The 25,655-nt window shown below is 44.0% G+C and overlaps 1 protein-coding gene across 1 annotated transcript in view; it reads left to right on the top strand.

The window, feature by feature from the left end:
* The window catches only part of SNTG1 (syntrophin gamma 1), a 454,631-nt gene that overhangs the window by 285,607 nt on the left and 143,369 nt on the right, over positions 1–25,655 (top strand). Inside the window, exons 3-4 of the mRNA XM_021089413.1 lie at positions 11,833–11,886; positions 19,082–19,216. Of these exons, the coding sequence (XP_020945072.1) occupies positions 11,860–11,886; positions 19,082–19,216 (162 nt within the window). The 5' untranslated portion in view covers positions 11,833–11,859. The remainder of the gene's footprint in view (positions 1–11,832; positions 11,887–19,081; positions 19,217–25,655) is intronic.

Below are 25,655 nucleotides of genomic sequence, written 5' to 3'. Positions count from 1 at the left end.
AAAACTAAGAGAGCTACAAAACAGATTTTCAAAAGCCGTTGAAATTCTCTTGCCTAGTCTCACAGTATTTAGACTTCTCAGAATTCCTGCATTAAAGAGCACTTCTAGGGATTATTCTGCTCACCGAAAGCACATTGCAAATGGGTGCAAACAGTCTGTTTTTCTGTTATTCCAAACAAGCAGGACTCAGCAATATCATGGAAAAGAAGGACCTTACCTGGATAAGTGACTCGGGTCCTATGCTCCCCTTTACTGAGCGATGTGCTTTTTATGTGTGATCCACCAGGCATTTATGTTAAGTGCCTTTAGCCAGTGAAGCATGTCTGTTCATGTGTGTGCGTGTGCATGTGTGTGTGTGTGTGTGTGTGTGTTGTGCATTGTTGACGGACAACGCAGTGAGGACAGGAGCCAGCCCTTTTCATTCATACAAGGTCAAGTCTAGCCCCGTTATCCACGTTCAGTGTGATAACAGAGCTTGAACAGAAACGTGAGTGGGTGAGGAATCAGTGAGTGGGGACTGAAACCATCAGGGCGGACGGGGAAGGGCGTGATGTTTAGTCGCAAATCACAGGCTCCCGGGGTTCAGTATTTTACCTGGTTCCCAAAGACAACATTGTGCTTCTGCAGGACTGACTGACAGTGTGCACCTAGTTCCCAGGGTTGGGGGGACAGAAAGCCCTTGCAAGAGGTGGGGGGGCGAAGGGTGCAGCCCCATCCAGGAGGGTGGACCAGGACAGAGACATGCAGTTGGTGAGCACCTAACAGACTTTCCTCCAATTCTCCCCACGGAGCTCAGTCTCCTCCCTTCGCATCCCTGCTGGTGCAGACCTGGCTTGCCCTTTGCTGGCTTCCCTGCAGAAAGCCTGGACCTTCTTCCCCAGAGGAGTTCTTGATGTCTGGAGCAAACAGCCACAGAAACACCTTTTTATTAAAAGGCACTATTGACTCTCTGCAAATGAAAACATGCCAAGCTTCCTTTAAATTAGATTCCATCTGAAAGCTTTGAGGGGCTTGTCTGGAATGCTGGGGAACATGAACAGCTCCTAACAGCAGATTTAGGCTTCTTATGGGTCCGGCTTACATTTTCTGTATGTTTTATCACCATTGAACTTTGCATGTAATGAATGAAAAGTGAATTAGCTGTGACTGTGTGTTGTTTCACCTTGTCCTGGTTACCTGTAGGCAAATCTGGGAACCTGAATGTTGACATTACCATGGCTTCTTCTAGACTGGTTTTCTGTTCTGTGTAACAGATTGCCACAAACTTGGTGGCTTAAACAGCATGCAGGACACCTCCCAGTCTCTGGTGGGAGGAGCTCAGGCTCGGATTGGGGGGCCCCTGGCTTGGGGTCTCCCAGGACTGCCGTGAAGGTATTGGCCAAGCTGTGTCCTTTCTGGAACCAAGGTCCTTTTTCCAGCACAGGGGGCTGTTGAGAACTTAGTGTCCTATGGTTGAACACAGAGGCTCCCATTTTCTTTCCAGTGAGAAATTATACAATTAAAGGTGAAGTAAGCACACAGAAATGTGAGCCAGTTGTGTATAATGAGAACATAACTAATGTCACTAAGCTTCTGGAAAGTTCTGAGATTTGGGGTATGTACTTAGATATGAGGGTCAAGTGTCTTAACATTTTTTTTATGGCATAATATTAATTTTTTAAAATCTCTTTTTAAATTAAAATGTAGTTGATTTACAATGTTGTGCCAACTTCTGTTATACAGCAAAATGACCCAGTCATACATACATGCATATATAATATACATATATATAATATATGTACATTCCTTTACTTATATTACCTTCCATCATGGTCTATCCTAGGCGATTGGATATAGTTCCCTGTGCTATACAGCAGGACCTCATTGCTTACCATTCTCAATGTCATCGTTTGCATCTACTAACCTCAGACTCCCCCATCCATCCATCTCCCTGACCCCAGCAACCATAACTCTGTGAGTCTGTTTCTGTTCTGTGGATAGGTTCATCTGTGCCATATTTTAGATTCCACATATAAGTGATATCATATGGTGTTTGTCTTTCTCTTTCTGTCTTTCATGCTTCACTTAGCATTTGTCTGTCTTTCATACTTCACTTAGCATGAGAATCTCAAGTTGCATCCATATTGCTGCAAATGGCGTTATTTCATTCTTCTTAATGTCCAAGTAATATTCCATTTTATGGGCCACATCTTTATCCACTCCTCTGTTGATGGACATTTAGGTTGCCTTCATGTCTTGGCTGTTGAATACTGTTGCAGTGAACATACGGGTGCATGTATCTTTTTGAATTGTAGTTTTGTCTGGATATATGTCCAGGAGTGGGTTTGCTGGATCATATGGTAGTTCTATGTTTAGTTTTCTGGGGAACCTCCATACCATTTCCCATAGCAGTTGCGTATAATCTAAATAATGTGTGTATATCTCTAGTTCATGATGACTGGGATTAGATGTGATCTACTGAATGAAGAAACTTGAGCTCATATTCATTACCTTCTCATGCTGCCCACTACTGCACAAATTTGAAAATTCTATTGGCGTTTTGATTAAATGGAGCCATCTTTATATCCTCACTCGCTCTAGAGGCTGCACCTCTAGGGGCCCTTGGATGTCTTCAGAAGCACCTTGAACTTCACAGGAAGGAGAGCTAGAGACACCTTAGCATTGCCATACAAGTTGTGCTCCAGGCCATTTCCAGTTTCTTGGGGGAACACCTTCACTCTTGTGTTTGCTAAGTTTTCATTGGACTAAGCCTTGTTTTGAACCTTAATTAACTAATGGAGGATAAAAGCAAAGGTCAGGACGGTTTATCTCCACATGTCCTCAGGAAACCCTGAAAGACAGGAAAGGAACCCATTCCACATTTGCATTGACACACGATTCTGGAGACAATTAGCTCAAGACCCTGGCTCACATGTCAAGATTTCTGCTGTGCTTTGCAATGATTTAGGGCCTAGAAACATGGATGCAAAAATACTATGTTCAACTTTTTCATGGGAACGCCATTCTTTTAAGGAATCTCTCTATAATGGTTAGTCGGATAATTGAGGTCACTATAAAATACCAAATGACATCGCTGGAGTTGTAGAAAGGATGGTTTATGTCAGCAGTGTTGGGCTAATGCTGTGCTATTTTTCATGGATTTCAAAGTCTGTCAGTAAATTAGGAAAGTTACCACCTTCTCTGCAGATACAGCAATGTTTTTTAAGCCTTGATTAATTTATTCAAGTTCAACCATCAAGTGCAACAATAGGATATTTTCCTACCAGACATTTGTATGTCTTCCTGCCTGTGAACTTGCAGATAGCTGGACACTGGTTGCCTCTTGGTATTTAAGAGCTATGCAGGCTGGTGTTCTGTGACCTCAGAAGCGGCCTTCCTGCCATTCTCACTGGCCACCGTCCACAGACATGCTGCCGCTGGGCGCTGCAGTGCCGTGACCGTGGCATTTCCCTCTGCGGAAGCATTTCCTTTTGCCTCTGCTGTCGTAACTGCAGCTGTCAGCTGGTTCTTTCCCTGGGTGCATGAGCACCAACATTTCCCCCAACAGGCATGTCTGTCATTTTGCTCCAGGCTCACTCTCGGTCTGAGTTCCCCATTGCAGTCCATGAAATGCCCCCCAGACAGGGCTCTGGGTTTCCAGCTTTCTACTCTGTCCACACTCCTAAGATCCCGGGCCTGCTCCACCATGCCCAGACCCACCAGCATGTGTGGGACATCTGGATGGGCCTGACCTGGCCTGCTCTCTGCATTCGGCTTTGCTGGGTCTGCAGGCTATAAACTGCCGGGGTCTCAGTGGTCCCAAATCTGCTTGCTTTGCATGTCATAACAATAAAAGCCTGGCCTAGCTCCAGTTTTTGCATCTCTGTTTTCCTTGTTGTTCCCGATGTGATCATTTTTTTTTTTCAGGGAAGTTCGCTTTGAGCTAGTCTTTCATCAATGATAACAGTAATGTTTTTCAATCTCAGTGATTTTATGAATCTGTCTAAAATATGACACAAATGTCTAAATGAAATATGAAAAAATGTATTCTAAATTAAATGTGTGAAACAAAGTCTAGAGTGGTCTGTCAACTTCCCTCACCCTAAACACTTTAAAAAACATATGTCAGCATCATGAAAGTAAATTTTAAGGTAGAAAGCTTCAAGATTAAAGATTAAAAATATAATTTCCAAGTATTTTTCTCATTCTTTCTTTGTCTTGGCTTCTTCCAGTGCTCTTTCCACATTGAAGGTGCTAGTCTTTCCTCGTCTTACTTTTGCTTCTTCCACTGTGATGCATCTTTCTTTCTTCCCACATGGATGTGTTACAGATTTCTCTGACTACTCATTTAATTCATTGAATGGTTAGGTTAATGTTAAACTATTAAGAACAGACGATTTTCCTCAAAACATAAGCCTTTGTGTAGAAGAGACGTTAGGATAAATTAACCACTCAGTTCTAAACCTCAATGAATGTGTTAATCAGCAGCTAATATTGACTAGTGTTACTCTTCGGGTGGAAATTGTAACCACGCACCCACGCAGATAGCTCATTGTTGCAAAGCATTCAGTGTTTCCTCCAGATTGAACTAAATTGGGCAGTGAACTTGGCAGTAATTCATATACACCAGGCAACCCACCATCATTTCCAAAATATCTACTCTCAACTATATATAACTGTATAGGCGATAGAATTACACAGTGTATATAAAATATCTCGGATACTGGGCTTGCTTTGCATCTACGTGGTAATCCAGCGTCTGGCAGATCATGTTTGGTTTTTTTTTTTTATTATTCCTCTTGGAGAAAGTACTTAACTCTCTTAGGATTATTATGCTGACAGTACTTTGGTGGTGTCCTGGAGAGCACCCCTCTTAGGGGTGGAGCCATGTGACTACAGGGAAACCAATCTCCTGCCCTCCTTCAGTGTGTCCAGCCTTGGAGTTTCCCTCTGGCAGATGGCTGGGAATGTCTCCACTGGATTCCCAGGCCTCCATAAGGGAGGCACCTCTGGGGGTGACGGGCAAATTTGATGTTCTTGGGGGAAAGATGGTCAAACACTCCTACTCTGCCATGTGTCTGATGTCACCCAGTCCTTGAGCTCTGGAGGCAGCCTCTGCTTTGTGAAAGGGAGGTGACCTCGGCTGAGGCCCTTGATTGTTCAGGGGTCGGGAGCTGGACTTTATTCCCTCGATCTTCTCAGGTCACTGGTGCTCCGTGACCTCCTGTTTATCCATTTGGAGCTGATCTAAGCACAGCTGGGACTCTTCTGATTCATATTTGTTGCGTTGTGGGCCAGGTGTCAGGATGGCCAAGGCTTTGCTGGTTGTTGTTACCATTTTATTCTGTTAATTTGGGTGGAACTCGGCCGTTCTCAGACTGAGGTCATCTTTAAAGGCCTGAACACTAACCAGCCTGTTGTGAGTGACTTATTTTAATTATTATCATCATGCAATTATTACTTCATGTTTTGAACATCATATCTTGCAATAGTATTAGTAGTATTAATGAATACTATTTAAATAGTATTAATATTTCATAGTATTATCCTTTTAATAGTATTAATGAATAATAATGTTCTTTCTTATAAAATTGAGCTGAGTGCGTGTGTTCCCTGCTGTGAACCGTGAGTCTGTATATTAGTGTTGAAATAGATGGCTCTTCGGGAGAAGAGATGTTCTGATGGGGAAGGACTCTGAAAAGGCAGTTGCCGGCACTGTTCAGCTCCATCCTGACCACTTGTTAGATGTTTGCAACCTCTCCCGTTTCCTTGGGCCGGATTCACCACCTGCAGCCTTGCTAAGAAGTATGGTCCAGAAGCACCAGGCTTGGGCCTTCTCCTGGGAGCCTTCCCTCCCTCCAGGGATGCGCTAAGAGGATCCCAAGGCCACTCTTTGCATCTCTCTGAAGTACAACTCAGCTACTCTCCTAGGCCTCTTAATGAATGAAGATTTCCTTTTTTTGAAATACTGCCATTTTTGAAAAATTATAGAACATTTTTCACAATTTATGTCAGTCCCTGAATTTTCAATGAGAGTGCCACTAATATTATATTTCTCTCTTGAAATTCTCAACAGGATCTCTTTTAATAGTTGCAAAGGAAAAAGAGAAATCAAGTGTCTGTTAAAACTATCATTGTTAACACCAAGGGCTAGATGTTCAAACCATGATGATAAAAGTATTGTTCTTGCTATAGAAAAATTTGGTAATTGTTTTGAAATAACATAGTGATCAACTATTTCCCCTTGATATCTAGAAGTTCAATGAGTAAAAACATCAGAGTTGTTATTTTTTGGAATGGTAGAAAAAGATCTTAATAGATAACTAAATTCTAACAACATTATACTAGTGTTTTAAAATTTAATTTTTTTTCCTGGAGTTCAGTGTGCTGTTACCATTTCGTGTGGTCGGTAACTTAGCTTTTTTTTAGGATGGATAGCATCATTGCAATAAAGCAGCAAAGGGTTTTGATTTTCTGAGTGCTCTGTGTGAGGCCTCTGCCCAAAACACTCACCCAGGACCTCAGGGTGAAAGGGACCATGGGAATTACCTAGGATAGTGGTCTTAAACTTGACTCTGCAGAAAGAGGCTTAATTTGATGTGGGAAGCCTGTACCTTACCCTAACCAGTGGTCCCTGCTCAGCATTTATGTGTTTTCATATTGGATTTCTACAGCATTTAGATGAAACAAAGCATCCCATGGCTCGGTTAATACATACGGATCCCTGAGTGATTTTCTCTTTCTTGTTGATGGAAAACTGCTTTCCTGTGGAAACTCATTTCCACATAAAGGAATATGATCTCATGGTGAGGAGGAAGGTCATGGGCTGAAAAGCCTCAGGCGCTGGGAGAGAAGCAAACAAGTGCGGGTGCAGCGGGTCTTCAGTGGGGGAAACTGGGCATCAATTAACTCAAGAGCAAACATTCTGCCAGAGTGAAGTTAAACCCACAAACCAAACCCATCTGCTGGCCCGTGGCTGGTACTGCAGACTCTCACGCAGAGGTACTTGAAAAGATGGGGCAAGGAACACGTTCCAAAGCACAACCATTTCTGAAACGTGACGCATTCGGGATAAACTAGGCTCTTTTCATCACTGACTTGAGCATGAAGCCTTGACTCTTCAGTGTCCTCAGAGCCTCTGCAGGCAGGTGCGGGGCAGGGCGGACTGCCCCAGGTGGGCTTGGCTGCCCACCTGAGGGATGTTCAGGAGGTGGGGGCATCACAGGAGGGTCAGGATGACACACCCCCAGAACTTCACAGTATCAAGAGTTTGGGCATCAAATAGATAGAGTTTGTGAAGGAGCCAGTACAGGAGACATGTGAGTGAGGGGCGCGGAGGCAGAGGATAAAGAGAGGGCAGCTTATGAGCGATCGCAGCAGAGTCATCCTCCAGCCACGGGAGCTGCGGGCAGGAGCTGAGTGCAGGGTGGCGAGGGGCAGTGGTGTCAGCCTTACAGCCCAGCAGGCACTGCCTGGGACACTGTCCCGGTGACGGAGCCAAAAGGGGCTGACACATCCTCTGCCAGCCTCAGGACACTCATGGCAGCCACTCAGAGGTGGCCCCTCAGGGCTGCGTTTCCCAGCCCCGTGTGGCTGGGTGTGACTTGTGATGAGAAAGAAATGTGATGCACACCAGGGGCTCAGCGCCCACTTCCCGCCCTGCCAGGAACTTGGATGTAAGGGCAGAGGCTGACTTGTCCCAGACCACAGGCATCGAGGGCAGCAGAGGGGGTTTCAGACACTGTGACGTCCCCTCTTAGCCTGGTCCTTACAGGAGGGAGGAACGAAGAGCCGTCCTGTCACAGCCACAGTCATGGTGGCATTTAAAAAAAAATAACCAGGCACTATTCCACCAAACAGAAAGGGAAATGACATGTACAGAGCTTCTCCCACGGTACATGTCACTGAGTGAACAAAAGGTCCTCAAAAAACCAAAACCAAATGCCATTTTAAAAGGTCCTATCGTTTTAACCGATTTATTGGTGGGGGGGGCAGTTAATCGGTTTCCAGTCGAGGCATCAGGTGGGGAGCTGAAAGTTACAGGGAGGGTGTGCTCAGGGTTTGAGTTTGGGATGCACAAAAAGGTGGGAGAGAAATTTTGCATATTTTATAATTTAGCCTGGGGCAAGTTCTATAAATAGGTAACATTTTCCACTCAATACACAGAACAGTCATAGTAGGCAGAGTGTCGCACAGACTTCTTTACACTCAGTGACTAAGCATTCTGGAAATCAGCTAAATTATTTCAATCCAGATATATGTGCACAGATGCTTTCTGTTGGTTCTATGTAACTCCCTGTTTAGTCCCTACTTCAGTGCATTCCCACATGTGTGCCACTGTGAGGGCCGTTCCCTGTATTTTGTTAAACTCAGGCCAAATGAAACCTTTTGAGAGAAGCAGCAATATTTCAACATGCAGCTTGCATGAGTTTGGCTGTTTGTCTAACTCTGCTTTCCCTGTTTTGGTTACAAAGATGAGGCTTAATCAACAGGAACCAGTGTTCTTCTGAACATAATTGCCAACAATACTTTTGGTGAATTTCTGGAGCGTTGGAGATGACTGGGCAAGAGATGTTGGTTCTGCCATCTTGAAGCAGAAAGAATTCCATGATCAGAGAGATGTCTGAGTTTGCTTTTAAGGCCTTTCAGTTGATTGCATGAGCCCCACCCTGGGGGAGGAGACTCTACAGATAGACCTGGAGACTGGAGTCTGAGACCAGAAAGGCCCATGCGGTCACGTGATAGAGACGAACCAGCCCTGAACTCAAGGGTTGCTTCACAGATGCGGGTCCCTCCACATAGAAGAATTTCTAAAGCTGTGCATTCGGACATGGCTTATCCCACACAGAGATGGTACCTGCTCTGTCCGTGAGAGGACCTACATGAATGATTGGATAAACAGTGGGGAGACTAGAGTCACTTCCTAAATCAAGTAATTCCAAATAATCCCTGGAGATACTCAGCCCCCAAGGGAGAGAGCAGAACTCCCTGTCTCTACATGTGGCTGTTTATAGTGACTTGTCTCTGAGGAGTGCAGTGAAGAGGTTGGGACAAAGAGGACGTCACAGTGGGGGGAACCTATAAACCTCATCTCAGCTTGATGGTCAAGGTCAGCCTCAGCAGCAGTGGGGCGTGCTGATAGTGTGCATCTCTGAGGTGAGGTGGGAAAGTGGTGCTTATCTCAGTGGGCTTCCTCTCCAAAACCCATAACCCTTCTATAATCAGGAAAAAACATCAGAATAATCACAGACCATTCTGCAAATTACCAGTAACCCTCAAAACTCTCAAAGTCATTAAAGAAAGCAAAGTCTGAGAAATGCTCATGGCCACTGGGAGCCTAAGAGGCCATGATGATTAAATTCAATGTGGCATCTGGAGGGGACCCTGGGAACTAGCGCTGACAGCAGGGAGAACTAAGAGAGCCTGAATGAAGTAGGGACTTCATTAATGAGAGCATAACAGTGTCACTTATTAATTGAAACAACATTACACACCATGTGCCATACTGATGCTTGGCATCTACCAGCCTAAGAGGTTAATGACCCTGGAGGGAAAGGGAAGAAGGGTATATGGGAACTCTCTGTGCTCTTTGCATAGTGTTTCTATAAAGCTAAGACTGCTCTGGAGAGTTCTCTTGTGGTGCAGTGGGTTAAGGATCTGGCAATGTCATTGTAGCACTTCAGGTTTGATTCCTGGCCCAGGAACTTTCATGCTGCGGGAAAGGCCTAAATAAATGCATACATAAAACTCTTCTAACATAAAAGTTTGTACAGAAAAGGTCTCGGAATTTTTTAACATAAAAATTGAACAACTTTCACTTGTTTTTTATTTTTATTTTTATTTTCTTATTTTTTATTGTTATTTCCCTAATACAATTTTTTTTCTACTGTACTGCATGGTGACCCAGTTGCACATACATGTATATATTCTATTTTCTCACATTATCATTCTCCATCATAAGTGACTAGATATAGTTCTCAGTGTTACACAGCAGGATCTCATTGCTAATCCATTCCAAAGGCAATAGTTGGCATCTATTAACCCCAAGCTCCCAGTCCACCCCACTCCCTCCCCTTCCCCCTTGGCAACCACAAGTCTGTTCTCCAAGTCCATGATTTTCTTTTCTGAACTTTCACTTGTTTTTAAATTTATAATCACTGAAAGTTTAATGACAGCTAGGAAATGTGTTACGTAGTAATTAAATTGTCTTGAATATCATACTAATTCTTTTTCTGAATACATACCTCATATTATTATCAGATATTTTCATGAAAGCTAATGAAAAATTAAGAGAAAAAGGAAGATGTCTTAAGAAAGGTAGAAGGCATAGAAACACCCCCATCCAAATCTGAGATAAGTTTAGATGGGGGTTACACACCCTTATGTCTGTTTCTCTATTGCATTTAGCAGCAGGAAATTGATTCTCCAGAGACACCATGTTTTTATGTAATCCACAAATACTGATGTTTTCCTACTTTTATCAAAAAGGAATAACTTTATGTCAAAGTGGGAGTTAAACAGATACACAGAGTTCTTTCAGATACAAACTTTAAGAGCAGTTTTGAGAAGTAGTAAACTAATGCCAAATTTCTCACTCCCACTAAATAAATAATTAGATCATTATAATTTTAACATCAAATTGCCCATTTATTTGTTAATGATTTGTAGTTACCTGATTTGACTAAAATCAGCCTCCTTATGTTTTCCAATCAAACCAAACCACAGACTTTCTTATGGAAACAATATATTATATATCCATCCCTTTTCCTTCCAAGTCGGTAGTAATAATCCAGTGACACACTTCATCTGGTCACTCAGCCTCACCTGACCAGTGCTCATCAGCCTCATACAACAGAAAGTGACAAAGGGCCAAAAGGCTGAGAGGAGCAGTAATTGTGAGGTGCATAAGGTCTTCCATTTTGGGAGTTCCCACTGTGGCTCAGCAGAAACGAATCTGACTAGTATCCATGAGGCCTCCGGTTCAATCCCTGGCCTTGCTCAGTGGGTTAAGGTTCTGGCGTTGATATGGCTGTGGCATAGGCCTGCAGCCCCAAGCCTGGGAACTTCCATGTGCCATGGGTGGGGTCTGAAAATTTAAAAGTAAATAAATAAAGTCTTCCATTTTGGAATTCACTGTACATTTTACTTTGAAGTCTCATTCCGCATTTTTTATACTGACAATGTGTCAATTTTCTACGACAATTCTTAGTTCTATTAAGTTTGTCATATAATTTAAGAACACTTAAAAAACTGACTCACATGCATTATGTGCATTTAAGTCTATGTGTTTTAGGTATTATAGTGACCACTAAATGGATCTGTATTAGAGATTTCAATTGATTTGTCTTAATAAATATTATTCATTCTGATAGCTTGTTTTCTTACACCACACTGTTTGTGAATACAATTTTAAGTTCCAGAGAGAACTATTCATGCATGCAGCTTTTTAATTAAAAAGAGAAAGATTAGTCAACCTTCTTCCAAGAGATAACCATACGAAAGGCAACTTTTAATTAGTCCTTTTGAAGTTGCTGCCGCTGCAAAGTTTAGCAGGCTGAGCTAACACTTGGGAGCGGAGGCCGACCCCGCCCTGGGCCCCTGCGGGACGCTTAGCCGGTGGGCGGAGGAGGCGTGGAAATGCACATCCTCTGTCCCACGGACCATGGCAGATGCCCCACATCACAAAGGACCTCATCTGCTCCTCCCAGCCCTTCATTGTCCCCGGAGCCTTGTTCGCACAGGTGCCTGTGAGCACTTTGCCCGCAGGATCCTCTACGTCCCTGCGTGTAAGTCTTCGCGTTTCCTCCCCTCACACCCGGAGCTGTGCTTGATGGCGTTTCTCTGTCTTTGCAGACGACGTCCTTTGCGGTGTCCTGGCACATGGATTTCAGGACTGCCTGTGAGGAGGTAGGTTCCACGGCTTCCTGCTCTTTGATCAGGGAAATGGGCAGGAGGCAGCTCCTTCAGGAGGTGGGCGATTGTGAAGTGTCGCTTCCAGAGCGCAATCTGTGTCTGCGAGTCAGCCAACAGGGCGCCTGGGGAAGCCGGGTTCCAGTGTCCCTTCAAGAAGACGGAGCCTGTTTGATATGACTGAACTGCCCTCCCCGTGAACTTCGCCCTGCAGGATTTCAGGAGTGGGAGGCGGGAGCTAATTCCCCTCGCATAAATGGTTATAAGCTAGAAAACATCTAAGGTCCCTTTCCGCACCAGAATCCTTTGCTTTTATGATTCCAGTATTATTAAAGAATCTCAGTGCTGTTTCAGGATTAATACATGGCAACTCTAACTCCACAGAGCAGTCCTCACGTCCTGTGGGAGTGGAACTGATACCACTGCTCCTTCAAGGGTGTTAAAGGCAGTGGACAGGGCGTGGACTTGGCCCCCTTTTTCAGGGAAGGCAACTGTTCTGTTTTAGGAAGATTATCTTTTCCTGCAACATTCAAAGCATTGTCTTTTCACTCTTCAGGCAAAATGCAAGCATTCATGTGTTAAAAATATTTCACATTTGCTTAAAAGATATAAATATTTTTACTGTGTATCAATAATCCAAGAAGAGAACATAACTGGATTCTTTATGATAAAGGTAAAAAAATCTTCAGTATTAACTTTTTGAAAACTGTTTTTAGTGAAATTTCATGCATTAAGTTTCTTGTAAAAATATCTTTTTAAAATAGGTGATCCCAGAGGTTCAGAGTTTGAGTCTTTAAGAAAAAGAATTATAAATTGCTTTCATACTTTCAGTACTTACACTTCTTTAATTTAGTTTTTAGTTTTTTTCTTTTCAAAGTTTAAGTATCATAATACTTTACATCTATCTCTGTGTTAGCATTTTTTAAATTAAATCTGTTTACAAACTTCTCTCACATGCTACACTGACATAAGGTGAGAGTGTATAACTTATCTTTTAATTCAGCACCTTTCAGTTCGTATTTTTTAAAAAGAAGAAATTAATGTTTTAGAAACAAATTTATAAGCATATGTTTTAGGTGTATCATTTCTAATTTTAAATACAGTACATGCATGGCATCGTATTTTCTTCTTCATATATTCTTAATTTTAAGTGTGGCCAACCAACTATTTCCATTCAAGTATTATCTTGTGTTTTGAGTGGTGCAGCCCTCAATTAAATCTGAGCAAATATTTGTGTGAATCTCACGGATATGAACTACATCTGAGACACGTGGTAGAGACTGGACAGTGGCCAAATGGTTTTAACAATTGGTTCACCTTGGACTTCAGGGGCTGACACAAGATTGATCTCCCAGACCATTTTTTTAAACAAATGTTTTGATCCATTGATTTGAAATATACACCAAATTCTACTTAAGGTTCGGATGTATTTCACGATGGCGGCACCACTGAGGTCCTCTCATGCTGGCTGTGATAGAAGTCCTGGCTGTCGTGCTGCGATCCTCTGAGGATCTCACATCTGACTGTCCCCCGCCGCAAAGCTGACCTTCAAGGACCCGTCCCAGGCGGGTCCCCGGGGTCCCCCACATGCTGACTGGGAAGGATACAGCACAGAACAATGCCCTGAGGATGGCCAGCCTTGGAACGTGGCAGTGGACTGGCACCAGGAGGATGAATTAGCTTCACCCTGTCACTTTGCAGATGAGCAAATTGAGAGGTTTTATGGATGCAAGTGCCATTTAATTAATTAGTTAAAAGCAAAGCCGTAATTCGTAGCTTGGAACGCCTGAGTCTAAGTTTGGGCCTCTTTCTAAGGTACTGCATTGCTGGAAATTATATCAAAGTCAAAGACATGTTAAATAAAACCTTTCTCTTGACTGCTAATAAGCTACTAAAGATGAAAATCTGATATCCGTGTCTATCAGACAGATCTAGCTAGAATATTACCATGTGGATGACAGGAAGTCTATTTTTTGTAAAGGACTGGAAGTATGGCTGGATAAGTTTCATTTCAACACCTTAATTATCCAAGGCAGACTTAAAAAAAGAGAGGTATTATTTATTGTTTAAAAATTCTACTCTTAAAAAGAAAAAGTTATAATTATTTTAAGGACCTGGGATTTAAAAGTCTGACAAGAGGCAAACATGAAGAGAGAGAATACAGCTGGGACAAAGGCAAAACCCACAACATAGAAAAAGGGTCTGTGTAGCCAGGCATAGCACAGATTTCTCTGCTTCTCAACGTGTCGCCAAAAGAACTACATGTTCCAACACGCCGGTTTCTGCCTTCAGTCCAGGTTTTTCCCATGTTTCACTCTCACATCTGCATTCCTTGAGGTGCAGTCTTCATCTCTGTGTTCACTATGAAAATACATATTTCTCTATAACATATGTTTAGTAACTTAATACGCATTTAATTTAGTCTCTCATAATCTGTGACCATGAGTTAATCAACACCTATTGAAAGAAAGCTTACAATGAATAAAAGACTGTCCCAGGGCCTATAGATGAATAATCCTTAATGATGAAGGACATTAACTTATAATGCCTGTTACATTATATTAATGACTTACTATAATAACAGTAACAACTTAAATAAAAACTTACCAAGATTTGCTTGAGATAGCAATAGATAAGGTGAAGGCAAATGATGTGATATGGAACTAAATGTTGAAGTCACTGGATGTGGCGCCTAAATACAATAGTGATTACCTGTTAGGCGAGTGTATTTATTCAATGAAAGGCCTGAGTTCCAAACATTTAGGACTCATCTTTGCCTGGAAAGGGTCTCTGGAGGCTGAGTGGCTGGAATTTAGCTGAGAAGGAGGCCAGCCCAGCAGGGAAGGGAAAAGGCATAAATGCAGTTTGAAGCATCTCCTGTGAAAGGGACTTAGAGCAATGATGCTGCCAGACGGTGCCGCGTAAGGAGCCGCGTGTCACTCACAACTACAGGCTCACACAACGAGCTAAGATCTATTTGGCAAAAAAAAAAAAAAAGAAAGAAAAAAAAAATTTAGACAAACAAGGATTCCTGTGCAGCGATCAGCCACACACATGATGATCTCTGCTTAGTTTCTTGCAGTTTGCAGGTTTAGATGTGATACTGCAAATCCTACCTTTCAAGGTTAAAGGAAAATAGATTTTCAAGTTTCATGAAAACACAGTTTGTGTTCTTTTAAAGACTGGAACCTAAACTAAAGGGGTCGTAACTTTGAAGTAGAAAATAAGTTATAGTCTATTTTTTTAATTTCCAAAAGTTCTTGGTTTAAGCTAAGCATATATTCTTAATACATTTACATGTGAAGTTTGTTTTTAAAACAAAGAGTAGAGCCATGTAAATTCGGGAACACATTTCATTGATTGACAGAGAACGAGTCAATAACTACATGTTTGATAGTGTTGACTTTTGAGTAATTAAGAGGGATTGCCTTTTAATATTTCTCTAAGCAAAGAGTCTTCAATGTGGGTTTGTAAAGTCCAGCTGCAATGTAGGACTGTCCATCAGGGACAAGAAAACAGCTTTTGCTTCTATATCATTTTCAAGTTTTATGTGTGTTGTATAATTTGCATGATATATTTGTACATTATATATAGCAATGCATTTCTTCATTCGTGTAATGCATTCACAGTTAAAAAAGTTTGAAGACAAATGACTTTTGTTAATAAAGAAGATGGGTGCAGACCTTAAGTTTATACTAAAATGTGGGGCTGATGATCAGCAACCTGGATCCACAGAGCTGTAAAGACTCAGGGCTGTTGCCAGCTGTGTTGCTCCAGGACTGCTCTCAGCATCCTGCCCCATTCATACCTGGAGCCATCCCTGGGGGTAAGGGCATGGGATCAACCTTCTTCCAAGAATCTCTGCATGAGGGAAACCAGGGCCAGCGGCTAAGAGCATAGACCCCAGAGCTGGCAGCCCCGGTTCAGATCCCAGCTCCCACTCACCTCCGAGCCTCTGCTTCCATCCCACCCCTGGAACAGCCATGCTGGGTTATCAGGGAGTGCAGTGAATTAATACTTGTGGGTGCATGGCAAGCTCTATGCAGTAAATGAACTGCGTGACGGCATTTCACAGTGATGATACGATGGTGCCAGACCGGCAGCACTGCTCTGATTCAGCAGGTGCTTGAAGTGGATTTTTCCACCCACTGTAGCAGCTCTGGGTCTAAAGCAGTTTTTCCAGCCCCCAGCTTCCCTGCTCAAGGTTTATGTTTCTGTCAACAACACCTGTGTTCTCGCTCTCCCAATCCCAGTCCATCTTCTCTGCTGCGGGAAATATGTGAATAAAACCCAGCTCTGAATATACTGTTTCACAGCTCAATCCCTCTACGTTCACACAGCAGGCACGTCATACGGGGCCTCTCCTGTCATTTCCGCCCTGACCTCTGCCCAGGCCCAGGCTCAGCCCCGCTGCGTTCTCTGTCCTGTCTCTGGCATCACGGGACCAAGCATCCTCATGCCTCCAAAACCTTACTCACATTTATTCCCTTTTGGATAAAGTAACTTGCCTTCTTTAATTATTCTTTCCTTCTTTTTTTCAAGACAAGGCACCCATTTCTCTGTTAACACCCCTTCCCTCATGAATATTCAGTCCCTTTCTCCATGTTGCTCTGTATCAAGCAATCAAATATCATATTGCACTTTATTTAAACGTGTGTAGTTTTGGAGTTCCCGTTGTGGCGCAGCGGAAACGAATCCAACTAGGAACCATGAGGTTGCAAGTTCAATCCCTGGCCTCATTCAGTAGGTTAAGGATCAGGCATTGCCGTGAGCTGTGGTGTAGGTCACAGACGCATCTCGGTTCTGGTGTTGCTGTGGCTATGGCATAGCCTGGCAGCTATAGCTCTGATTAGATACCTAGCCTGGGAACCTCCATATGCCACGAGTTTGGCCCTAAAAAGCCAAAATATATATATATATATATGTATATTTATAAGTGGGAATACTCTGAGGCCAGAGAGTATGGTCAAATTCATGTCTAACTCTATTAATATTACACAACAATATTTCCAAAGTTGATCCAAAATTTGTGATGTATTTTTATGTTCATAAGCTTAATTTTCGTAACAGAATAAATGTCACATATGCAACCCCTGGGAAACGTATTTTAAAGTCAATTTTTTGTTAATCGTATTATCTGTTTGCAGTTTTCTCCACACAGTTATTGACTGGTGTCCATTTCATTCTAACAGAAAGTGGCCTCATTCTTTATTTTCCTCCACTCATGTCCTCTGAGGACCCAAGCACAGCCTCCAAGCCTGTGCTCTGCTTCCAAACAACCATCTAATAATTAGGGGACATTTCACATATTACTCAAGTGAGTGGGGCTGTGACCACCATAGCAGGGATGTAATGAGAAAAGCCTCATCGCTGCGTTCTAGCTCCTCAGACTTTCCCTGGACCATCCTTTGTTTCTTTGATGTGTTCTAATAACGTATTTATGGGCTCTCAGGGAAGAGCCCTTCTCTCATCCTCAAGTTGAGATGGAGCATTATTTGCGATTGCCAGCTATTCCCTCACACTTCTGGGGGGATGGCGCAGAACGTTCCGTACATCGAAAGATCAGAAAGCGTGTGCACTTATGTTGACTTGGCATGGGTGTCATTTCCTGCCCTCTTCCCAGCGCATCTCAGAAAGTCTGGGGGTGGCCACTGGCCAGCATCACACCATGAGCACGAGAGACTTTTCCACGTAAAAACGTGTCCTGTATTATGGAAAATATAATTTGCTTTTGCTGAAATACTTCTGTGTTCTAGAGTATGCCTTTCAGTCTTATTCGAGGAGAGATTAATGGGCAGAGTTTAGGGGGCGCCTGCCATATGTGCGGCCTCACTGAGAAGGAAGAAACACCATCAGGCTCCTTGATTCTCCTTAAAAGATATTCTAACACTGACAAAATAATTAGAGACTAATTTAGCAGCGGATGCAATAGAGGGTGTAATGGTACATGTTCCCACATGGGATAAAGCAGGTTACAGAGTACATCTCTGGATACTGCAGTATCTAAGTATGTTCTCATCAATCTGATGGAACGTTCTTTTAAGGGAACAACCCCCTAGCAATCCACATGTAATTTATATTGCAAGAGAAAGTCTCCTATAATTTTCCTGGGATTTTGTGCCCATTAAATAGTGAGGATAAAATGTATTTCTATATACTTCTCCCTTTATCCAAATTTAGATGGCTCAGTAATTATTAAGTGAAAATATAATTTCCAAGGTAGTCATTGTTTTTGTTGACTTTTCGGTGCAGGGTTACAGCCAGAGATTACATCCTGTTCAAAAGAACTTCTCTTTGCCTTCTGGTCCATGGGCCTATATAGTGCCCTTGCCAGGGAGACTCTGTCGGTGTATCTGGTGAATGTCACAACACTGATGAGCTTCGGGGGCAAGACGGGTGGCAGGGGGCTTCCTCTGTGATCACGAAGGTGCTGGTTGAAAGCCACATAGGACAAGCTTGGAGATATTCACAGGCTGTTTTCACAATTCCCAAAATGTGTGAAGCCAAAACAGTGGAATGGGAATCCAGAATCTTGGGTCTAAGTCAGGCTCTGCCTTTGATTGTGTGAATTCAGGCAGTTTGTGCCAGCTCTTGCTCCCCATCTCCTCGTCTGCACTAGGGGATGTGTGCTGGGGACCCAGGCGACCAAACAGTGAGGGTGGGGAAGGAAAGCGAAGATATTCATAGGCTTAAAACTCTAGGAGAACCCCAGAAAGGAGACATGTGGTCCCCTGAGACCGGGGAGGGGAGGGAGAATTAGGTTTCTTTCGGGGGAATCCAACCGTCAGTGGTGGCTATAGCAATGGTCGTGTGCCACTGCTGCACTAAAACACACTGAGCTGAACACCTTAAGGGGTTGAATTGTGTACAATACAAATTGTATCTCAATAAAACCTTACAAAACTTTTCTTTAGATTGTAAGTATAAAACAAAAAAAATTTTTTTTTTTCAAATAGAGTATGTAAGGTATAAGCCTTCCTTTCCAAATCCTCGTGGGGATTTGCTGACATGATCTCCACTGTCTACTTGATGTGACATGGTTATACTTCCTCTGCACCTGTATTGTTTCAGACCCACGAGAGCGCATGTCCCCAGCTTTCAAATGTTATTCATCATGTTCTGCTATAAATAGGCCATAAGATTATAATCCGTAAACCAAGTGCAGGTCTTTTCTCTGCCCCTTTGTCTGCAGACGAAGACGGGGATTTGCTTGCTGCAGGATGGCGCCCAGGAGCCCTTCAAAGTGCGGCTGCACCTGGCCAAGGACCTCCTGATGATCCAGGAACAGGATGTGATTTGCGTGTCTGGTGAGCCTTTCTATTCTGGTGTAAGTAGCTTTTCCTTCCCTTGAAGTTTCTGGTTTTGTTTTTTGTTGGTAACAGTATTCCTTCACCAAAAATTCTTAGTATTTTTCGCTTACTTTCGGAACTAGTGGTTTTTGTTTACAGCATTAGCAAGCAGCGTTCTTGTCCAAGGGCTTGGACTTGGGTCCAGAGCTGGCCATGCGGGCCCAGCTCCAGCTCTTGAGTCTCAGCTCTGAGTTGTCATATACAACGGGAGTGATACTTGTATTTTTGATCAGGAGAGAGTGGGCTGTACCCTCCCACACTGAGGACTAAGTGAGAGCAGTTTGCCTGCCCTGCTCTCATCTCGAGTCACCCTGAGCCTTCAGCCGTGGTGCCCAGGTGAAGCTCAGGGAAGCAGGAGGCTTCAGGTCATGGTCCCTGAAGTCAGCGTCAAGCCTTCTCCTGGGGACTGGGCGTGACTAATTCCATGCCTCCCCACACAGTCATGCCAGGTGTGGGACAAGCTGTCCCGGGCTCTAGGTGGCTGACATAGAACCTGCTGCTCATCAGTCTCTGAAGGAGCCGTAAGTGCTCCCCAGGCTCGAGGTCCTCTGGCCAGTGCTGCGTGCAGCTCCACCAGGCGCTCCTAGGTGTGTTAAACACCAGCCCTTTCAGCGGCGCCCACATGAGCATCTAATTAGCGCTCGGCGGTGATTCAGGAACTGGGCAGCATCCCGACTGGCACAAAGAAAAGAGCTCCATCCACTGTGGCAAGGGAAGGTTTAAGGGGGAAGAGGAAATATTAGCAAACAGTGACTTGTTTCAGGAAGGTCACTCTGTGGGGGGCGGGGAGGGGGCGGCAGAGCTGAGCCAAGAATCCTAGGTCGCAGTCCCAGAAGAGGCTGCAACTGCAACGAGTTTAGCAAGTTTAGCTCTAGGGACCTGGGCTCAGTGCAGAGGATCCCATGTGGGGCCTGTTGTCTCTTTTTCAATAGATGAAATTAAATTGTCTCTGACAAAACAGTTGCATCATAGAACAGGACCAGTTTGAGAGTTTTCCATTCATTGTGTAATAACATTAAAGTCGTCATCTTAACAGTGCTGTCACGTGTGATGCCGGAAGAAAATTACAGCACCTGCCAGGCAGCCCGCGCCCCGGAGTTTGCTAGCGACTAAGCAGGAAGATTTAATTTGTGGCTTCTTAACTGACTTATTTGGGAGCATTTTGTGGGGGCAAATAATGCTGAACTTGAGTTTCCACCTCACTTCTCACTCACGTCCTGTGGGAGTCACACCAGGCCCAAATCGATAGGCCCCTGCTAAGTAAAGATAATGGACATTTTGCAGACTGTTCACTATTCTTTTGTCACAGACCATTTAAATCATCCTGAATCATGGGTCTGGCTGTCAGGACTGATTAAATTGTTCCCCTGGGCTTTGCCCTTTCTTTCGTTAAGGTAATAAAAGAATAGTGGTCCATTTCTCTCTTTCTTTCGCTCTCTTTTTCCTGAAGAGAAGCAATTCATGTAACTCTCTGGGATGAGTACATCACACGAGTCCTAGATCAGTAGTAAAAAATCATAATTTGTAAAATCCAGTATTTCAACACTGAAATAATGTTACTTGTTTTAAATTCTGTAGCCAAAGTAGCTAATACACATAGAAGCTAATTTCTCTTTTGAAAAGAAAGCTGGGATGAGATCTTCTGTTTTAATGTGAACTTTTACGGCTAGAGCTGCCCCCTTAGCCCTGCTTCCCTGGACGGACGGCGTGGGTTTGAGCATGCAGCACTTTCCTTTTCGTGCATCTTTATTTTCTACTTTCTCATGTGATTTCTTCTCTGACCCACTGATCCCTTTAAAATGTTAATTTTCACAACTTTGCAAATTTTCACTTTTCCTTATGTTAGTGATTTCTAACTTTATCCCGTTGTGGTCAGAGAAGATGCTTTGCCTGATATCTTTTAAAATCTACTGAGATCTGTGTGGCCTCGAATGTCCCATGTGCTCTTGAGGACTGCTGGCCTTAAATGGATGTCCTTTCCTGCTTGTATATGTGCCTCATGGCAGCTAGACATCTGACCTTTCTTGCTGCTATGTGCCTCGAGATAGCTGGACATCTGACTCGAGTGATGTAGGAACTCAGGGGTTAAATGACCTCCCTTTTGCTGGGTTTGCTGCCTCCTTGTCTTTACTCCCTAGGCTGTGTCTGTGCAGGGGTCAGCTTGCGGGGTCTGCCTGAGTCTTCTTGGGTCCTTCCATCTGGCCATGCACTGTGACTTCCTAAATTTCCCCATATATACAGGGTTTTGTTTTTGTTTTTGTTTTTAGAAAAAAAACAAAAAATATCCTAGTGCTCAAATGTCTGGCTTACAAAAGAGGGACAGGAGAGGGGAAATGAAGGTGATGGAAGCTCTGGCTCTCTAACCAGGGTCTCCTCAGCCGGGGCTGGGGGTTGCAGTGATGGCACAACCCCCCACCCTGAATCTCTGCCAGCTTGAGCAGAATCAGTGACCAGAGCTCAGATCCCTGATATCTGGAGTAGAGGGTCTCCCCTAAGTCACATGAAGCTTTTCCAGGAACAGGAACACGGCCGCCGGTCCCTTGCTGGTGGTGCTTCCATTCTAAGAACAGAGTGGACCTACATTAACTGGGATTTACCAGCCACGCCTTCTTCTGACTGTTGCCATCCTCATAGGAGATTCGTCACTTCTCCGTCCCTGTGCCGCAGTTCTGAGGTGGGAAGGCGGGTTCCTGATACTTCCTCCCCAACACCCACCTGCCTGATGTCTCCAGTCACTGTTCTTTGAAATGCTGTCAGATCGGTTCAAAGAAGAATAAACATCTTCTCAATAAATAGAACAACTAAATACATATATGGAATAGAAAAATTACGCCTGACCCCTATGTCTTACTAATTGCAGATATTTTGGGACTGATCCAGCACTAAAGTTTAAAACTGAAACAAGTAAGCGAAAAACAGTTTTGTATTCAGGGATAGAAAAAGATTTCTTAGAACAAAACAATACTAAAAAAATTGAAAAGAATATAAGAATGCTAACTTCATTAAATTAAAAATTGGAAAACCAAAAGGTGGCCTCTTGCTTTCTGAGATGGTCTGCACTCTGTCTATGGAGTGTGTGTCTCTCTCAATAAATTAACTTTTCATCAATAAAAAAAGGAAAGAAAGAAAGAAAGAAAAGAAAAAGGCAAACCGCAGAGTAGGAGGAAATATTCTCTAAGCGGACACAGGACCTATTTCCAGAATGTATAAGGACCTTTCACGAGTCAAAAAAAGATACAAGCAACTCAGTTAAAAATCAAGTAGGTGAAAGACTTAGACTTCATAAGGTGAAATATGCAAATGGCTGAGAAAAGCATGGAAAGTGTTCTAATCATCAGTCGTCAAGGAATTGCAGAAAAGATTAAAATCACATATACAATTTTACACTCTTTACAATAGCTTACAAAAGACTCTTGGCAAAGATGGTTCACTTAGAAATCTCCGGCATTGGATTATCCACAAAGTACCACCTTTAGAAACTATTAGGCAAAGTTTCCTGTCAAGGTATAAAACCGAGTCCATTCTAAACCCAAAGATCCTTGGATTTACCCAAGAGAAGTGGAAATAAATGTTCACAAAAAGACTTGCAGGTATATGCATCGCCATGACCAAGCTGTGAACTGATAAATGAATTTTGGCATATTCACAAAATGGATTTCTACTCATTTAGTCTTTTCAATAAAAACGAATTAGGGACATTGTATTTATGGTGCTTTTAGAAGTCACCAGCCCTTCCTCATGACAAGTAAAAGGCTGAGCAGCTGGAAAATCCTCCACTCTTCCTGTGCCCCTGAGACCTGGGAGGACGTAGGGCAAACCAGAGGCTCCAGAAAGATGAGTAGGAACCCCGGGGATCCGGTCATGGGAGCCCCAAAACTGTGGCATCTACTCCAGGACCCGGCGGCTTCCCACAGTGAAAAGGGGAGCAAAATCCCACTGCGCTTCCAGCAGGTGGAGGGGAGAAGGAACGGGTCTTATTAACAAGGCGGAGACTAGTGAACCTGAGCCCAGCCTGGCGTGTGATGACCAGGCTCTCCCTGACCTCTGGGCACTTCCCAGCCCTGGCGTCCTGTCTCCACTGAGAAGCACCTGTGCCGTCCACAGTCCAGAGGCTCAGGCTCAGCAGGGCCGAGGCCTCACCCCAGGGCACAGAACGCTCTGCCCCCATCACCTCGGCACCAGGTTCCTAACGGCCCAGGTACCGCGGTTCCCTACCCCAGTACCAGGAGCCTGGCTTGTATCAAGGGGTAAATTACAGGGGGATCCAGGATGGCAAAAAACACAAGCTGAAGAGACAAAACCGGCATTGGAAACAGACATGTCAGGCAGACCTGGTTGTCAGAGCAGTAATTTAAAATAACTATGATGCAGACACTAAGGCCTTGATGGGTAAAGCAGGCAGCGGGCAGGAACAGATGGGCAGGTTGAGCAGAGAGATTGAAATGCTGAGAACAAGCTGGAAAGCAGTGCTGGAGATCAGACTGTGTGACAGAAGAGAAGCCCCTTGGAGCGGATCATAGAGACTGGGCACGACCGAGGAGGGTCTCAGTAGAAACATCGAAACCTCCGACCAGAAAGACCAAAGACCGAACAAAACAGAACATAATATCCCAGGCTGTGGGACAAGGACAAGGAGCATCAGATGCATGCAAGGGGACAGCAGAGGAGAAGAAAGATGAAGACAGTCATGGCTGAGGACACACCACAGCCCCGTGAGCTGTAGGAGCCAGCAAAAGTGGCGCTGAGCTCCTGGGACACCAGCAGGAAGGGCTCAGTAATGAAAGTGGCTCCAGTCACCCCCCCTCACATGGCTCAGGCCAAAGCCACCACTTCCTGCTGAGGCAACCTTGGGTTGACGGGAGGACTGAGGCCCAGTGTGAGCGGGAAAGACACTTTGTCATATTTTGCACATCCAGCACTTATTCTCATCATATGTCATCTGGAAAAGTTTGGAAACATTGTCACGTATCAGTGACAGCAAGAAAGGTAAAACCCAGACTCCAGAGCAGAGCACTTGCTGTGAGCCCTGCCACCACAGGCTGGATTTTTTGTTCCAGTGCTTTGTATTGGCTGCTTTTTAGGAACATTCCATGATTTCTTCAGAGATTACACAGCGAAGTTTTAGCATTGAGTTCATATCAGAGGAGCCCCGCTCTGTCTGTAATAATTTGCAAACAGCAACAACATGGAAACAGCGATGACCGCAGGCTTCGGGTGCAGGTCGTACAGTGTCTGCTGATCAGATGATACGTGGCCCGAGTCGGGTGGATAAGTGGAAGCTTCAGGTAACATGAAAGGCAGCAGTCATCCTCCCTGTACAGACATCAAACACCCAGTCCCTGTCCTTCTCCTGGGCGACCCACCCCTGCGTCGGGGGAGCTGTGACTGTTCCAGTGACACCACCTCCTGCAACGTTGCCCCGAAGGAAAGTCACATTTACCGAGGCTGATGTTAAATGGTGGCAAAATATTGTCAGAAGGCCAGTGAGACTAAAATCAGTAAGAGAGGATGACATATTTCATCACGGAGGCACCGTTCCAAAGGCGTTACCGGTAAAAGACAAGAAAATGTCAGTGATTCAGTTCCAGTGCAGCAGAACTACCAGATATCCGCGTCAGTGTAATTGGTTCCCCAGCAGATTGCTGGTGGACGTAGTTAGAAGTTAGAATCAGCAAAAAGAAGCAACTTCCTTGAGTTTTCCTGGCAGGAGAATATACGCAATTGGTCATCCCGCTGGTGAAACCAGAGCTTCCTGGAGGCGGCCTCAGGAGAAGCTAGCATCTGCCCCTCCTTCACCCGTCCTTTGGTCCTTTGTTCCTCCCTTGTTTGTGCTCCAGACTCACTCACTGTGCTGTTTCCTCCTGTGACTTTTCACCCCAAGCTCGTGTTTTTGTGGGGATTCGCTCTCTAATTCGTTACAAAGACAGAATTTTCATCTGAATTTGCTTTTCCAGGTGCCGAGGATACTAGCAACCCAGATATTCTTTAAACCAAATTCTCTGCTGGGACTTGAGATCCCACAGGTAGAGGGGATCTCATTTCAAACCCTCCTGAGCACCAATTCATGGTTGCAAAGTCTCAAGAGGATTAGCTGTGATATGCTCCATCCAGAGTCAGCTTCACAATGGCCCCGTTTTCCATGATAGCCCTTTGGGTGGTAGAAACGTTCATAGGTACACATACCACAATGCCACTTGTCACCCTGTCCCGTCCTTCTCATCCTGGCCCAGGGTGGTTGTGATTTGGGCCACTGATCAGGTAGAACCTTCTTACCTATGAGCTGACACTTTGTCTTCATTTCTGACCATTGTGAAGATTTTCCTTCTTATTTCCTTGGCTACATTTTGAATTATTTTTTGTTTGCTTTGCTTTATCTTATGCATTGTTTTATTGTGCATTGTCTTGGAGAAAGAATTC

Source organism: Sus scrofa, chromosome 4, assembly GCF_000003025.6.
Source record: "Sus scrofa isolate TJ Tabasco breed Duroc chromosome 4, Sscrofa11.1, whole genome shotgun sequence".
Lineage (NCBI taxonomy): Eukaryota > Metazoa > Chordata > Mammalia > Artiodactyla > Suidae > Sus > Sus scrofa.
The sequence above is the reverse complement of the archived record's forward strand: the minus strand, read 5'-3'. Positions and strand labels throughout refer to the sequence as shown.